The sequence below is a fragment of the Saccopteryx leptura genome, chromosome 3, assembly GCF_036850995.1.
Source record: "Saccopteryx leptura isolate mSacLep1 chromosome 3, mSacLep1_pri_phased_curated, whole genome shotgun sequence".
NCBI classification, from domain to species: domain Eukaryota; kingdom Metazoa; phylum Chordata; class Mammalia; order Chiroptera; family Emballonuridae; genus Saccopteryx; species Saccopteryx leptura.
In genome coordinates, this window is record NC_089505.1 from 121,380,814 (window position 1) to 121,399,045 (window position 18,232).

The window sequence follows — 18,232 nt, forward strand, 5'->3', positions numbered from 1 at the left end:
ATCTTTTTCACTCAGCCCTTCCAATCTGGAAACTGATAGTGCTATCTCTATATATTAGTCTGCTACTACTTCATTTATTCATTTATTTCCAGTCTGATTTTTATTTTTTTCTTCTACTGATTTTGAGCATTTTTTCTTTTTTCTAATTCCTTTTAGGTGTAAGGTTGGGTTGGTTATTTGAGATTTTTCTTGTTTGTTTGTTTGTTTGTTTTGACAAAAGCCAGTATGCTATGAATTTTCCTCTTAGAAGTGCTTTGCCTGTGCCCCATAGATTTGAGGTTGTGATTATCTTATTATTTATCTCAAGGTATCTTTTGATTTCATCTTTTTGTTAACTCATTTATTGTCTTGTAGTATATATTTAGCTTCCATGTGTTTGTGTGTCTTTTAGTTTCTTGTAATTGATTTCTAGATTCATACCATTGTGTTTTGAGAAAATACTCAATATGATTTTAACGTTCTTAAATTTATTAGGATTTTTTTTTGTGGCCGAGCATGTGTTTTATCCTGGAAAAAATTCTACATGCAGTTAAAAAAGAATGTATATTCTGCTACTTTGAGGTGAAATGTTCTAAAAATATTTGTTAAATCCATCTGATCTAATGTGTCATTAAGGTCACTGTTTCCTTGTTGATTTTTTGTCTAGAATAGATTATGTATCCACTGATGTCAATGGGTGTTAAAGTTATCTAATGAAACTGTATCACTGTTCATGTCTCACTTTACATTCATTATTATTTGCTTTATATTTAGTTACTCCTGCATTGGGTGTATAAATGTTAACAAGGGTTATATCCTCTTGTTGGACTGATACTTTACTATTATAAAATGTTCTACTTTGTGTCTTGTTATAGCCTTTGTTTTAAATTCTGTTTTGTCTTATATAAGTATTGCTATCTCAGCTTTTGTTTTGTTTTCATTTGCATGAAGTGCCTTTTTTTATTCCTTTACTTTCATACCACGTGTGTTTTTCGATCTGAGGTACATTTCTTTTAGGCAGCAATATATATATATGGGGTCCTCGGATTACAATACAGTTTTGTTCTTTCAACAGTGATGTAACCCGAATTTTGGTGTAAGCTGAACACTCCCTATCCTAAGTCACTTACCTACCCTAACACAGATGTAAAATCAAAATCTATAACATAAAAACACAACAAGCCACAGGAAAAAAAAGGGACATAAATATATTGTACTCTAGGAACAGTAAAAATTACAAAAAATGAGTGTAAAAAATATTCTTACCTTTATTCCTGTGTTTGGCTTGCACACTGGAAGGGGCATTGCAAGGTGGGAGAAAGCAACCAATTAAGAAGAGGACACAGGAGAGGCAGGAGAACCTGCAGAAGTGCTGGAGATACTGGGTCAGGTGAATCAGGATTGCCTAAGAAACATACAGGAGATGCTGGAGATTATTTTTCCTCTACTACAGGCATTTCATCTTGAGAAGCAGCTGATGTAGATGGTACAGGATCTGTTGCAGGCCTCTCTACCTTCTTAAAGAATTGTTCCAGGCTAGTCTGGAAGGTTGATTACTTCTCTTCCAAAATCTGCCTACAGCATTGCAAGGCATCCATGACAGCTCTGTAGATCTTACTGAATCTGTCATCACTGGGATCCTCAGCCTGAAAAATTTCCACCCCATTCTCTACCATAGAACAACCTTTTGCCAAACTGTTGGTAATAAATCTCTTGGGTTCTGGGATTTCTATCTCTTCCTCTTCAATCAGCTGCTTCTTCAGCTGAATGAGGTCCTCAGAAGACAGCTCCTCTCCTCGTGATGCCAGTAGCTCTATGTCATCCATCGTGATGGCTGTCCTCTTCTTCAAAACACTACCATTTGATGACTCTGACTTTCATTTAGGAGCCATGATAAGGGCCAAAAAGTCACCAAACAAAGCAACAGAAACCAAACACACATTTTTAACTGTCCAAAATGGCATAGGTAAGTGTACTGTAAGATGCCAACTCCCTCATTCATATCCTATGTTTCTGCATATTCTTCTGCCGCATGCAACAAAACTAGTTTGCCCACATAGTCCATAAGTATGACAATTGCGGTGTAAGCCTAAACACTTCTGTCTCAATTTTTTTAATTTTTAATGAGAGTGAATACTGTAAACTCAATACGTTGTATGTCGAGGCTGTCATAACCCAAGGGCTCCCTGTGCATGTCTTGTTGCTTATCCTTTCAACTACCTTCTACTTTTGCATTGGAGCACATGGTCCATCTACATTTCAAGTAACTACAGATAGAAACATATGTAATGTTATTTTATTCGATATAACTATGTTCTTTTTCCTCTTTCTCTCTCTCTCTCTTTCTTTCTTTCTTTCTTTCTTTCTTTCTTTCTTTCTTTCTTTCTTTCTTTCTTTCTTTCTTTCTTTCTTTCTTCTTTAAAAAGACCTTTTAGCATTTCTTGTAATACTGTTTCAAAGGTAATGAACTCCTTATCTTTTTCTTGTCGGGGAAGCTCTTTATTTCTTTTTCAGTTTTAAATGATAGCCTTACTGGGTTTAGTAGTCTTAGATGTAGGTCTTTGCTTTTCATCACTTTTAAAATTTTATGCCAATCTCTTCTGGTCTGAAGTGTTTTTGTTGAGATATAAACAGACAGGTGCTCAGCCAGATGGGACTAGAGGTGCTTCTGGGGCAACATCATCATGGCCCCCCAAGGAGAACCCCAAGTTCAGTTCAAACATGTATTGCTTGGTGATGGTGAAATTAGAAAAACTACATTTGTGAAACATCAACTGCCTGGAGAATTTGAGAAGTATACAGCTACCCTAGGTGTTGAGATCCATTCTCTCAAGTTGCATCCAACAGAGAGCCTATTAAGTTCAATGCCAGGAGAAGTTTGGTAGACTGAGACACAGCTATAACCTTTAAGTGCAGGTTGCCATTATAATTTTAGATGTAACTACAAGAGTTACTTATAAGAATGTGTCTAACTGGCATAGAGATCTGGTACAAATGTGTGATAATATCCTCATCATGCTGTGTGACAACCAAGTGGATAGTAAAGACAGGAAAATTAAAGCAAAATCAATTGTCTGCCACTGGGGGGGAAATATTTAGTACTACATTATTTCTGCCAAAAGTAACTACAACTTTAAAAAGCCCTCTTCCAGCTTGTTAGAAAACTAATTTAAGACCCTTACTTGGAGTTTGTTGCCATGCCTACTATTGCCTTACCAGAAATTGTCAGGGGCCAAGCTTTGGAAGCACAGTATGGGCATGGTGTATAGATTGCTCAGACTATCACTCTCCTGGGTGAATATGATGACATATAAAAAATGGAAGCTGGAGCCCAGCATCAGAAGTTCAGTTTAATAGGCAACTGTCCTGTGATATCAGTGGTCCAGCATGTTTACCACTTTATTTTATAGCTAAACAGAACATGTGCTTTATCTTTGGGAAGTTGAAAGAGATGAATGGGCTTCAGAGTGAATGTGGCAGTTAAAAAGTACTTTCATTCTTTGGATCTGCATATTTAGCTGTTTGCAAATGCAATTATTTCCGTATTAAGTTTCAAATATAAGACTGTTGCAGTAGCATTACAATATTCAGTAGAGAAAGCTTGTTTCTTATTGTAATTCCTATTTCCTTTCATTTATAATCATAATAAAGTTGTATTTTGCCTGATTCATGGTAGCACAGTGGCTAGAGCACTGACCTGTGATGCTGAGGTCCAAAGTTCAAAACTCTGAGGTCACAAGCTTAAACATAACCTCAACTAGCTTGAATGCAAGTTTGCCAGCTTGAGGGCAAGGTTGCTGGTCTAAGCATGGGATCATAGACATGATCCCGTGATCACTGGCTTAAACCCAAATGTCACTGGCTTGAAGCCCAAGGTCACTGGCTTGATCCCAACATCACTGGCTTGAGCAAGGGATTACTGGCGCATCTGGACCTCCCCTGCCCCATTCAAGGCACATATGAGAAGCCATCAGGGAACAACTAAAGTGCCAGAACTATGACTTGATGCTTCTCAATTATCTCCTATCTTCTCTCTCTCTCTCTCTCTCTCTCTCTCTCTCAAAAAAAAGTTTTATTTCATATATCTAAAAAGAAGAAGAAAAAGTAAGAAGTAGAGTAAGGAGGAGAAAGAAGAAGGAGTAGGAGGAGGAGGAGGAAGGAGAAAGAGAAGAAGAAGGTGGAGAGAAAGAAGGAGGAAGACAAAGAAGAAGAAGAAGAAGAAGAAGAAGAAGAAGAAGAAGAAGAAGAAGAAGAAGAAGAAGAAGAAGAAGGAGGAGGAGGAGGAGGAGGAAGGCGGAGAGGAAGAAGAAGAGGAATAAGCAGATGAAGAAGAAAGGAAGAAGAAGAAGAAGAAGAAAAAGAAGAAGAAGAAGAAGAAGAAGAAGAAGAAGAAGAAGAAGAAGAAGAAGAAGAAGGAGAAGGAGAAGAGAAATCAGCTGACAGCCTATAGAAAGAGAAGAGAAATCACCTGACAGCCTTATGGGTGCACCCTTGTATGTAACTAACTGTCTTTCTCTTGCTGTTCTTAAGATTCTCACTTTGCCATCAACCTTTGCCATTTTAGTTGTGATGTATCTTGGTGTGGAACTTTTTGGGTTCATCTTAATTGGGACTCTGTGCTTCATCAACAGATGTCTTCTTTTTCTTAACCAGATTAAGGAAATTTTCAGCCAGTATTTCATCAAACGGGTTCTCAACAACTTGCTCTCTTTTCTCCTTCTGGTACCCCTATGATACAAATGTTGTTATGCTTGATGTTCCAGATGGCCCTTAGATTTTCTTGATTTTTAAATTCTTTTTTTTTCTTTTTGTTACTCTGCTTGAGTGTTTTTAATTATCCAGCCATTATTTCCTCAGATAAATTCTTGACCCTTTGATACAAATATTTGTTGTGCTTGTGTTGTCCCAGATGACCCTTAGACTTTCCTCATTTAAAACTTTTTTTGTTGTTGCTCTACTTGGGTGTTTCTACTATTACCTTTTCCTCTAAATTGCTGATTCAGTCCTCTGTTTCATTAAACCTGCTATTGATGTCTTTCCATGTTTTTAGTGTGGTCTTATAAAGTAGTTGTCTTGTGGGGCTCAGTGGCACACTCATCGTAATCATGAGAGCTAGGTGCTCCACCACTGTCTATTGTGTGGGTTGTGTGAGCCCTCATGTTGTCATTGAGTCTTGGTTGCTGTTGGCCTATTTGTGTTCCTTCTGGTGCTGTGGGCGTGGAACCAGCTCATTTTGCTTCTCCACCCCTCCAACCAGTCTCAATATGGATTTTTAAAAATATGATATATATATTTTTAAAGTTTGGCTTTAGTTGTGTTCAGCAAGTGTTCAGGTGGTCCTCAAAGACAATTTAGCAGTTTTTCTACAATTTAGCAGTAATTTTGAGGTGGTTATGGGAAGAGGTGAGCACAGCATTTATTTATTCTGCCATATTGATGCGAAGCCTATATCTTTAGTGCTTTGATCAATAATTGTCATTTGATGGGAAAATAAATATCTGCCAAAAAATAAATCTATTTAAAGGTGTATACCCACTTTGACCTCAAGTTATTAGGCAATATTTGAAGCTATTTATGGGCCATGACTTGCTCTGTAATTTATTTTACTTTGACTTACATTGTTTTAACTTTAATAATGGTGATTATTAATCTACCACAGAGCAGGTAATCCAAGAGAGAAGGAAATCTCTCAAGGATGAGAAGGAGCAGGGTAATGCTCAGAAGAGGAAATATCAAGATTTTCTGGATGTTGTTCTTTCTGCCCAGGTAAATTTTTCAAATTTCTGAACCTGCTTGTATTATATATCTAGTTAATTGTGTGGGTAGGTAGATGAGTGAAAGTAGAGGAGATAAAAGCAAAGCTATTCAACTAAATTTAACACTACTTTTGAATTGAGGGGTTCACTCCATACAATTTGAAGTAAAGATAGAATTCTGCAACTTTGTCACTAGAGAAATTTAGATGACATTAAAAATTTTACTTATTTGCCAGGATTTGGTGACTCTCCCAAAGATACATGATAGTTCAGGAAAATAAGACAATAGGTCACAATTAAGCTGACAAACCATTGATATCGAGGTGTTAGAAAATCTGGCAGGATGACTGGAGGAACTCTTGCAAGGCCTGTTTTCCTTATCTAAATTTGGTCCTCCTTTATGCTCTGGACAATGTGTGGCTCACACTATATATTTATTGAACTGAATAAAAATTCAGTGAAACCCACATTGCAAAGGCTCATTTTTTCTTTAAATCCATTATTTTGATTGGGGATCCAAACATCTATAAACTGAAATTGCATAAAAATATCTCTATTGTGCTTTCTAGGCTGAAAATGGTGACAGCTTCTCTGATGCTGACCTGCAATCTGAGGTGAACACATTCATGGCAGCAGGGCAAGACACCATAGGAGGGGGCCTTGCCTGGCTCCTCTACAACTTGGCTCAGAACCCTGAGCATCAGGAGAGGTGCCGGGAGGAGATCAGGGGCATCCTGGGAGATGGATCTTCTATCACCTGGTAAGATCTACATCCCTACACATTTTATCTTAGTTTCCCTACTGGGATTGCTTTCTTCTTTCTTCTTTTGGCCCCTTGATGACTCTAGTGATTCAAAAGATGTGTATGTGGATGCAGAAGGGGCAGGCTACCATTTTGCACTTTTTCTGGAGGACCCAGAGTTACCCCTTGGCCATTTGCAAAAGAGGTTCACACATCCATAAGTTATCTATGTCATTGTTTTTCTAATCAGTGGCATATAAAATGTCTTATTTCTTTCTTCTACCCAGTCTTTACTGAATTGGAAATGGAGACTTGATTATTAGACTTTTATTTAGAGTTTGAGGGTAGGACTTCATTAGGGCTCTTCTTCTGAAAGAAATGAGTGAGCATCTGTGTCATTTAAACATCATTGTAGACATGTCCATCTCCTTGTTCATGCCTCAGGGGTGGCTTTAAACTTTGAACATAGTAGTAAATGATGTAATCTGAATTTGAGTTTAGCAAATATGGGCTGAGGACTTTTTAAGTACTAAAGCATTAAAAATGTATGCAATATTTGACGGGGGACGATCCTCAATGAGCTCATACCTTAATACAGGAGACAACCCCCACACCACCACTTACAGATAATTGCAGAATAACATGGTAAGGGTGGGAGGTGTACCCTACTACATCAGTAACTTAGAATACAGGTACTTAAGCTGGTGTGGGAATCTCAAGGAGACTTTCTGAGAGACCTGATGTTGAAGGTGCTTAAAGTTAGGAGTTAGCCATGTGGAAAACTTCAACTGCATTTTGCCAGACTTTGAGCATAACTTGCTGTTAATAAAGCCCAAGTTATAAATTTCCACCTTGAACATGCTGTTTCAAAGAACACATATGTCGCCTGACCTGTGGTGGCGCAGTGGATAAAGCATCGACCTGGAAATGCTGAGGTCGCCGGTTTGAAACCCTGGGCTTGCCTGGTCAAGGCACATATGGGAGTTGATGCTTCCAGCTCCTCCCCCTGTCTCTCTCCTCCTCTCTCTCCTCTCTCTCTCTCTCTCTCTGTCTCTCTCTCTCCTCTCTAAAATGAATAAATAAATAAAAATTAAAAAAAAAAAGAACACATATGTCCCTGATAAAAAACCACACTCTTCCTCCTGGCTAGATATTTCAAATACCATTGTTTGCTGCTCAGAGAGGCATAAAAATAGAAATGCTAAGAGAAGCCCAAGGTTAGGCAGAAACATCATATTTCAAATGCAAAGGTCAGCTCAATGAAAACATTTGTAAAGGAAAATTTAAATTTATATGGCTATAGTACAGGTATTATATTTTATATAAGAAAGTAACAGTCATTTTCTAATATAAATTAATGGTCTAATCTATATAACACAAAATGAAGTATTGATTAGTCACTTTTTATTCATTCATTGAATTTGGAAAGAGTGTATAATATTTTCCACCATTAGATACTGTATTTTAACCTTGTATATGGTGGATATATACAGCTTACAAAACTTAGGGGATATTTCAAAATTAATATGAAGCAATAAAGAAAATAAACATTTGATTTTTTTATTAAACAAGAACATCAGAAAAGTAAACGACAAGTCAAAGGAAGTTGTTTGATTATGCAGATGAGATGCAATACCAACTTTTATTTCATTGGTGAAAATGCACTATACAAAAGCCTGAAAGTACTGGAGTATCTACATGTTCTCTGATCCCCTAATTTTTTGTGAGCAGTATAGATACAACTCAAAGAGTACTCTTTCTTGTTCTTGTTTGTCTTATGTGAAATGTAGAGACAATAAATAAATCTTAGCCAGGTGAGAAAACAGAATTCAGAGGACCTTTTAACTAAAGTTTAATTTAATGAAAGTAATGGCACCAATACAATAGGTAATAAAATATGTTTTATTTTATAATATAGCCGTATAGTTATGTTTGATAAAATTTCACATAGCATTCTGAAAATTGATCATTCCTTTAGACAGATAATAGAACCACACTGCAAAATCAATTTCTGGAAATCTGTTCAGTGTCTCCCTTTGACTCCTTATCAGCCTATTTCTGCTTTGAGCCAAAATTCCTCTCTTTTTTTTGTCCCAGGGCTAAGATGAAAAAGATTGTTTTTCTTATATATGCAAAACTGCAAATTAAATGCGTGACTCTTGTATTTTGGGTTCAAGGAGGAAAGACTTCAAAATTAAATTTTCACATTACCATATGTCAAAGCCTGAATTCAAAACAAGTACTTAGAAAAGCAACTAGAAAACAATAAAGCAAATAGACTAAATACTACATGCAATCATTTTATTGAACTAACCTGACTAGCTAGGGTGCAAATTAAAAACTTTGCTCTTCTCACCAGACTGGTGGTGACACAGTGGATAGAGCATCATCCTGGAATGCTGAGATCCCTGGTTTGAAACTCCAAGGTTGCCAACTTGAGCATGGGCTGGTTGGCTTGAGTGCACTTCACCAGTTTGAGAGTAGGGTGGCTGGCCTGAGTGCAGGGTCACCAGCTTGAGTGCGAGGTTGCCAACTTGAATGCAAGATCATCAACATGATCCCAAGTTCACTGGATTGAGCCCAAAGGTCACTGGCTTGAAGTCCAACATCATTGGTTTGATCAAGAGGTCACTGGTTTAGCTTGTGGTTCCTGGTCAAGGCACTTATGAGAAGCAATCAAAACATAGCTAAAGTGAAGCAACTATGTGTTGATCCTTCTTATCTTTCTCTTTTCTTACTCTCTCCCTCCCTGTGTCTCTTTAAAAAAAAACAAAACTTAATTTTTTCCTGCCAACATTACAAACTTGCTGTGTGAGGTAGGTTCTACCAGTGCAATATTCTGATTGACTTAAATCACAATAGTAGTCTCATTCCAGTAATAAAGCTCTGTAACCCAGTGTAATATTAAAAACTTATCACTTAAAGCATCTCCCTCTATCCCAGCTCAGTACTCCTTGGGGTCTGGAAGTCTATGGTAGGTAAGGAGCTGTGGTTGGTTTCTTTTTATTGACTAGTTCCTCTCCTAGCCTGCTATTTCTGACCCTTCCAAAAATGGTCCCAAGAAAGAGAGTGGATAAAAAAAAAGTGGCTGATACTATTGTGATTCAGCACTCTGAACTTGGTGGATATTCAAAAACTTCCTTTTATTCTCAATGGGTGCATCTGTGGGTTTCCTGGAGATTCTCTCACTGGGACTTTGCAATGGTGATTATGAGGTTTCAGGCACCACTTGCTGCGGACCAGCACAGCTCCTAATAACAGTGCAGAATTGAGGAAACACACTTGTCAAAACAAAAACGATGGGACCAGGAGGACTCTTCAATATGCCTGACAGTATCCGAGTGCCTCATAGCCCCAGTTCGCTTTATTATATAGACATATGCAAATCAAGGACCCTGATACAAAGTTGCACATCAAAGGCTAAGACAGGAACTCTCCCAAGGCAAAAACAGGATACATTAGTGAAATCTACGAACATCTGAAACAAACAGTCAGAGGAAGGGCATGTATATTGCTTCCAGCAACCCAAGGAAGCAAGTGGAGTGGGTGCAAATACTCAGCATCAAAGCCAAATATGGAGATGGAGGGGGGAGAACTTAGCATTTTGCTAAACCTCGAATCTATAATGGCTTTTTGCCATTTACGGTCCACAAAAATAGGGCAAGGGAATTCTTGTTCTTAGAGAATTCTAAGAGCTCTGGAACCATTCCCTTCAAGATGGTTCCAGAGCTCTCCCTCTGGCCAGTTAATTGACCCACAAGACACAGGGTAGCATCCTTGCTTTTCACTTTACTTGCTCCTTCCTCTCTACTTTTTCTGACTTATAGCTTTTCCTATGAGTCCTATGCTTCCCAAATTCTAGGGAGCACATGTCAGATCACCTAACTGTTCCTCTTCAAGCCTTCCTTGCTTAACATGGGAGAGAACACCGTCCACCATTCCTCATGGCACTCTGACATTCCAACAATTCTCTTTAAAGAATTTTATTTTCCTATCAAAACTCTTAATTCTTCTCCCTTTAACCCTTAGCCATTTCTTATGCATTCTTGACATGTATGATGACCTAAGGGTTGGAAAATTGGTTTCAGAAATCTCCTTAGCAAATCCTTTGCCAGTCTTAGCACCTCACTTTATAATAAGAATATTTGGCACCTGTTTGGTTTTTCTTCATCTGGGACCTCTGCTGACCCTATGAAAGAAGGAGTCTCATTTTAACATGGTGTTACATAACCAATTGAAAAATAGCATTAACCTGAGGATGATATTTACCAGGACAAACCTCAAGTAGAAAAAAAATCAATATTTACAAACTGGACATGGTGTCTGAGTTCTTTTCCTTCCTTCCATTGTATTCACAGGGAGCAGCTGGGTGAGATGTCATACACAACAATGTGTATCAAGGAGTCTCTTCGATTGACCCCTACAATCGTATCCATCTCCAGAGAACTCAGCAAGCCCATTACCTTCCCAGATGGACGCTCCTTGCCTGCAGGTCTTTGCATTCTTTTCCTAAGAGTTTCTAGAGACTGTGGGATATCAGGGCCCACAGTAACAGACCAGTGGTTTTCTCAGCTCTTGGAGATGTCAAAAGACAATTCTAAAGACGCTTGGCTTAAGGTTAGGCACCTACAGAGTGAGAGCTCAGTGTGCAGTGTCTTGATCAGATGTGGGTTTCAGAGACCTTCCCAAAATTCATAACCATTTTTAGCAAAGCTAAGCCCTGAAACTATGTTGCCAAAATCTGAACTCATGGCTTCATCCATTGTGGAACATTATTTTTAAAATAATCTTTGTTGGGCTGAGCTTGAGACCCAAGTGAGACATCATGGGAGATGAGCACCATTATCTTTACCTCGAAGACCCAAGGAAAGCTCTGGGCTCCATCATCATAATATCATCTTAATAAGTGAGCAGCACTTTATATTTTACATAGAGCCTTCAAACATTTTATCTCATTTTCCCTTGGAACATGATCTTAGCAAACACTTCTATGGTGCTTTGCAGTTTAAAAGCACTTTCAAATACTTTTAGTGTAGCCAAAACCCACTGGGGGACCCCAGCGTGCAGTGAACAGAACTAGAACTCACACAGAGGTCTCATGCCCAGAGCTCTTCAGAACAACGCAGGTTTCTTAGCAGAGTGAGTGAGAGGCAGAGAGCTCATGTGAAACACCCTTCACATAGCTGCTTCAATGTTCTATTTATTCTTGCCCTTGAAAATAAGCCAACAGAATTGCTTGTAGCAAACATCACCAAACTGGCACTTACTGTGACATTGTTGACAGATCAAGAATTAACTTACCAAATTTATTTCTGGTTACCAAATGACACAAAATTCTCTCCCTTCTATCTTTTTATAAATCCCCAAACTATGCGGATATTTGCCAAAATTGCCCGCAGTGCATAAGGAATAGGACTGGATTTCCATAATGGAATTATGGTTCTGTTCCTATGTCCTCAAAGTGTCTTCAGTGGGTGCTTTATAGTCAGTCCATTAATAGATATACAGTAGTCCTTCCTTATCCATGGATTTATTTATCTGCAGTCTTCTGGAGCCCTAAACCCTTATTTTACTTAATAATGGCCCAAAGAACATGAAATGTGATGCTGGCATTTGAATATAACAAAGCAAAGCTGTAAGATGCTTTTTTAAAAAGAGAAAAGGTAGAAGTTTTCATATCCTGAGTTTTCTCTGATTTACAGTAAAAACAAATTTTCTATTCGTAAAGGTGTGAAGAGGAAAAAAATTTGTGCTAGTTCTGTCTAACCTCAATATGCAAAAGTTATGGCCATAGTGTACAATTAGTGTTTGGTTAAGATGGAAAAATGCATAAGTTTGTATGTGAAAGACACAAGCAGAAAACACATTATGATGGACACAGCATGTTGTGCCAGAAAGCACGGAGCCTATACAAAGATTTCAGCAAGGTGTCCCCTTTAATCAATGACACCCAGCCATCTCCTGAAAGTAAGGCTTGGTTACACAGATTCAGGAATAGGTTTGGTTTTTATCATCTCACATCATCAAAAGGAGTGTGAATACACTACAATAGAATATATTGAAATAGAGAAATCACATTCCCATAATTTTTATTATAGTATATTGTTATAATTGTCTTATTTTATTATTAGTTGTTGTTAATCTCTTACTGTGTCTTATTTATAAACTAAACTTGATCGTAGGTATATATATTTAGGTAAAGACATAGTATATATAGGGTTTGTACCATCTGCAGTTTCAGGGTTTCACTGGAGGTCTTGGAACATGACCCCATGGATAAGGAGGGACTACTGTATAGGTAAGTTCCAGAGGTAGAGGAAAACATATGCATGTTTCGACATGATATCAATAGCTTTTTAAGACAAAATCATGTATAAAATAGATCATTGCTTTGAAAACTGGGTTCCACCAGGCCTCATCTTCCCATGGGTCCTTCAGTGCTGGTATTAGCGACAGCACACAGAGCTCTGCCAGCAGCCAGCTCTTTCCCTTCTAGAAGAAAATTCTTAATGAAGAGTGGAATGACAGTAGTTCCCTGCTTTCTCTTTCTCTTACAATCTCTATTATCTCGTTTCTTTCTCAGGAATAGTCGTGGTTCTTCATATTTTGGGTCTTCACCACAATCCTGACATTTGGGAAAACCCCAAGGTATGACTAATGCTGTGCAATTCACTTTTAATTAGATATACATGGAAGTGTCAAAGAATACAGCAAATAAAATGGTCATTTCCCTCCATTCCTACTTTATCTTTACTTTGAATGAATAAATTGGCACAATGTCATACAGGCTTCTCTAAATTGCCACAGCCATTTGTCTAACAGGCTCTACCAAGTACTTACCCAGATATCTGCAAGAGTACAGACGATCAGGAGTAATTCAGATAACTCAAACTCCCTTCTGTTGAATGTAGCAATCAGGATTCTGACAGGTAATTAATGATCTGCTCAAGTTGGGCAATTTGAAGATAGTTTTATGAAAGAGCAATTGATAAAGATATGGGTCAGGGCTTAGGAAAATCAGAATGGAGCAAATAACCGCCAAAGTGCTTACTACTGATGAGCTACTGGAGTGAGGGTTACATTCCTGAAGAAAGAGGGCTCCTGGAAAAGACCATCACCCAGGCATGTGTCGGGAGAGCATGCAGCCAACCTGAGACAGCCTGTAGAGAAGGGCCAGGGAATAAATACCCCGAATGCTCTCTCTTCCCACCCTCCAGATCTCCTAACAATGCCTTTTCTTACCCAAACCCAACAAAACATGTGGGCCAGCTTCTTAGAGCCCAGAGCAGGGGGGAGAGAGGAGTGGAAAGGCAAACAGAATATGTGTAGCCTGAGTTCCCTGATTTTATGTTCTCAAAACTTTAAATACAATGTGTATGAATGCTTCCTTTTATAAAGCTCCTAGAGTTAAAGACTGGTTACATGTAATGAGCAGTGGGACAATTTATATCATTAACAACTGATCATGTAATCATTTTCACTTGACTTCTAATTGAAAATAATATACTGGCCATGATGGTTCTGCTTTCCCCTTAGTCTGGATAGCAGATCAATCAATTGGGAAGAGCCAGACAAGGACATAGGTCTAAAGTTGCATTTTTCAGGGTGGTAGCCATTAGCACTTGTGGCTACTGAGCCCTTGCAATGTGGCGAGTTGAAGCTAAGATGGAAATCATTCACACTGGATTTTGAACATGTACCAAAAATATGAAATATTTTCTTAGTAGTTGTTTATATTGGGTGGGTTTGGAATGATAATATTTTTTATTAAATAAATCTCATCATTGATATTCATTTCACTCTTTGAAAATGTGACTACTAGAACATTTGAAATCCTATATGTAGTTAACAGTTGATCAGAACCTTAAGAAATGTGGTGATGGGGTATGCCTTCTCATTTCAGGTCTTTGACCCCTTGAGGTTCTCTCAGGAGAATTTTAAGAAAAGACACTCCCATTCCTACTTACCATTCTCAGCTGGACCACGGTAAGAACAATTTGAAACTGTTGAAAATATACAAAAATATTTACTTGAGGACAGCATTTTTCCTTTAGCCCACTGCTGTGTAAATTCTTCCATGGAACCACATCCTCTCACCCGATCTTGACCCCAGACCCTACCAGGCCCAGTGCCTAGTTGAATCTCAGAGAGGGCCAGCTAGTTTCACAAACAACAGTGCCCTTCTCTATCACGTCCTATGTAAACATGCTTCAGAGAGCTGTCCCGTGATATGCTGTTGATTCATAGGCTCAGTGCAGTCCACATCCAACACAGGTTGGATGCAATTTTTTTCTAAGAATAAGAAAAGTTTTTATTTAATTTCAGCTTTATTGAGTTATAATTGCTGTATAACATAAGTAAGATCTTTAAAGAGAGTATCGTAATGATTTCATAAAATATGCATTGTGAAGACTCCTTCCTATCCAGTTAATTAACACATTCTTCACATCACGTATTTATCTTTTGTGTGTGTCGTGTGTGAAATGTATACTATTGTATAATAGTGATTTACCTCCTTAGAAAATTACAATTATACAATACAGTGTTATCAACTTTAGTCACTGTGCTTTGTATCATATTTGCACAGGAGAAACATTTCTATGAGCAACTCCAAGTGCCACCTTGTTTTTTGGGAGGGGAGTCGCATTGGGACCTGCCAGCTCACTTTTTTACAGGAGACAATGTAAAACCAAGCAGAAAAATTTGGATGGCATTAACAATGAAAATGTTGCTTTACTGTGCTTATCAGACTTGTTATTCTATTATCTTATTGAGGAGTTAGGAGAAATGCCATTTCTTCAAGCATCTCTGATTTTCTCTCGTGTCTACAGGAACTGCATCGGGCAGCACTTCGCCATGCTTGAGCTAAAGGTGGCCATTGCCTTGATTCTGCTCCGCTTCAAGGTGACTCCAGACCCTGCCAGGCCTCCTTCCCTCTTAAACCATGTTTCTCTAAAATCCAGGAATGGGATCCACTTGTACCTGAAAAAAATTTCCTAATGTTAGAGCCCATGGTACAATGATTATATAAATTTTGTTTTAATGTTGAACTACAAATAATGGTCCAAGAATATGGAGAGTAATTAAAGTATAATGGGAAGTTTATGGGTAGGTGCAGTTTGGGTCCCTGTGGAGCTGCATATTACCCAAAAACATTCCATGGTGACATTCACCTATATCAGTTTCTGTATGACTTTGAGAGAGTTTCAGATCTTCTCTGTTTGATTTTGGCTTCTCTTAATGCTATATTCCAAAACATTTCTATACATGTTCTTGTTGTTTTCTTAAGAAAAAGTTTTCAGAATTACACAGAAATAGATGACTTCTCACTATAAAAGATTTCCAACACTAGAAAATCATGTGGAGTGAAAAGTAGAAATCCCACTTCGAAGAGCACAACCCTACCTGCCCTGACTAATTTACTGCTTTTCCTAAAAACAAAATAGTTTGGTGAGCATTCTTTCAGACTTTTTCCTATACATTTCATAGTTCACATGTATGCATGTATTTTTATACATGGGATCACATCCATATTGTTCTTGCTTTCTTTCACTCAATAAAAATAATCTTATTCCTCATCCTGGCTCATGATATTTTGTATTATGAATGTAGCACAATTTATTTAACTATTTTTATTATTGGATATTTAGTTCATTTGTAGCTTTAAAAACATACTTATTAGCCATTTGTGTTTATTTTAGTTTTGTTTTATATGCTTTGTACATCATCTATGTTTATTTTTCATGTCGTTGTTTGTCTTTTCCTTATTGATTCATATTTGATTATATATTGTGAATAATTTTTTATTGTAACTTTTCTTTGTATTTTTCCCATTATTTTCCTTTTTAAAACAGTATTTATGGTGTCAGTTACCATACAGAACTTCTAAATTGTGATGAAGTAAGATATATAAATGTTTCTTACTGGTTTCTGGGCTTTGAGTCTCGGCTAACAAAGCCTTCATTTGAAATATTATCAAGATAATTTTACATACTTTCCTAGTGCTAGCAACTCTTGTGAATTCTGAACAGGAACTTCTTAATGATTTTCAGATTCATCACTCATTAGATGTTGAAATGCTTACTACTTGTCAGATATTTAGATAAACATTAGAGGTTCAGTGTATTAATAAACATGATCCCTGCCCTCATGGAGCTGGTATCGTGAAATGTAAGATGGGTAACAATAGTTACAAATTGTACTAAGTACCACAAAGGAAATGAGTAGGCTGAGCTGGACATTAATCAAGGGAACCTACTTTGAATTGGGTTATCTAGAAAATCCTCTTTAGGAAGGTGGTAGAAAAGATGCGACCTGAAAGATGCAAATGAAAGCTACCCTCGCTTTTTCTCATGGGTCTCCAGGCAACAAAATTATGGCACTTTGAAAGAGCAGACCTGAAGAGATGACGTCAGAGTAATGGTGGGGTAGAAAGCGATACCGATAAATCTCCCCCAAAACTCAACAAGATCTTCAACCAGAAACAGAAAAACCTATACTTGGAGCCTCCAGATGCTTCACAATACACCTGAAGGTATGGTTGAGTAAAAAATTGGCTAAATATATAACCAAACCCCGAAGGAAATAGGGAGTAAGAAATGCTCCGCCTTTCTCACTAACCTAAACAGGGCGGCTTTCTCTGGTAACTGTGAATATAGAAACTGAGGTGGGCAAAGGGGGTGAATAGATCCAGGCCGTGGCACAAATGGCCGAACCAGGCTGTGGCACGGAGATCCAAGCCGAGGAAAAACTGATCCTGTGGCAACCCGGGCAATACAAGCTAACACTCGCACCAAACCCAAACAAAGAAAGACAAGCGGGGCAGCCATTTTACCTGATCTCCTGGTCGGTGTGCAGTTAGTAGGCGAGAGATTTCTTCCTAAGCCCCGGGAGTAGGTGCCCGTGTTACCCCACAGAGAGGCAGAGTCAGAGGCCTTTCTGTGGGCCGAAAGCAGAATCTCTGGGCAGCCCCAGCGCCCTGGGAAAGCCACGCATGGGAGGGAGCGAGAACTAATTCCAACGGTGGAAATTTTCCATGCTGGTGGGGGTTTCACTCAGAGGGAAATGCAGCCGGCCTCATATCCTGGTCTGCACGCGCAAATAGTGAGCGAGAGATTCCTCCGAGTGCCTCGGCAGTGCACACCCGTGTTATCGCACAGAGGGGCAGAGTCAGGGGCCTTTGTGTGGGCCAAAGCAGAATCTTGGGCCACCCCAGCGCCTTGCAAAAGCCGCGCACGGGGACGGAGCGAGAGCCAATTCCAACGCTGCAACTTTTCCATGCGGTTGGGGGTTTCACTCAGAGCGTGAGACTGCTGGCCGGATATCCTGGTCTGCGCGCGCAGATAGTGAGCGAAAGTTTCCTCCAAGCGCCCCGGAAGTGGGCGAGAGTTTCCTCCAAGCGCCCCGGAAGTGGGCACCTGCCTGTGTTACTGGACAGAGTGGCAGAGCCAGAGGTCTTTGAGTGGGCGGAAACCCCGCCTGATTATGCTAGCAGCTCTGACTGACTGAGCCTTACCCAGAGCCCTGTGCTGAGTGGAAATAGAGTGGGGAGTTGCCAGCTCTTTGAGCCTCTTACTATCCAGGCAGAGGCAGCAGCAAACCCATAGCTGGATTATCAGGCTACTAATTGAGGAAAGAAAGACTAGGAGAAAGGCTCCAGAAACACAGACTTTCTGACTGTCGGAGCCTATAAATGCTAATGAGCCTCGACTGCCAACGAGACTAAAGCACAATACATGACATCGCCATAGAGACT

The 18,232-nt window shown here is 38.8% G+C and overlaps 1 protein-coding gene and 1 pseudogene across 1 annotated transcript in view; both read left to right on the forward strand.

Moving 5' to 3' along the window:
• LOC136400113 (cytochrome P450 4X1-like) overlaps positions 1 to 16,022 on the forward strand; it is a 62,454-nt gene extending 46,432 nt beyond the window's left edge. Inside the window, exons 7-12 of the mRNA XM_066376207.1 lie at positions 5,639 to 5,745; positions 6,305 to 6,495; positions 10,836 to 10,969; positions 13,061 to 13,125; positions 14,381 to 14,463; positions 15,309 to 16,022. Of these exons, the coding sequence (XP_066232304.1) occupies positions 5,639 to 5,745; positions 6,305 to 6,495; positions 10,836 to 10,969; positions 13,061 to 13,125; positions 14,381 to 14,463; positions 15,309 to 15,477 (749 nt within the window). The 3' untranslated portion in view covers positions 15,478 to 16,022. The remainder of the gene's footprint in view (positions 1 to 5,638; positions 5,746 to 6,304; positions 6,496 to 10,835; positions 10,970 to 13,060; positions 13,126 to 14,380; positions 14,464 to 15,308) is intronic.
• On the forward strand, positions 2,664 to 3,293 carry LOC136400109 (GTP-binding nuclear protein Ran-like; annotated as a pseudogene).
• Positions 16,023 to 18,232: the final 2,210 nt, after the last annotated feature.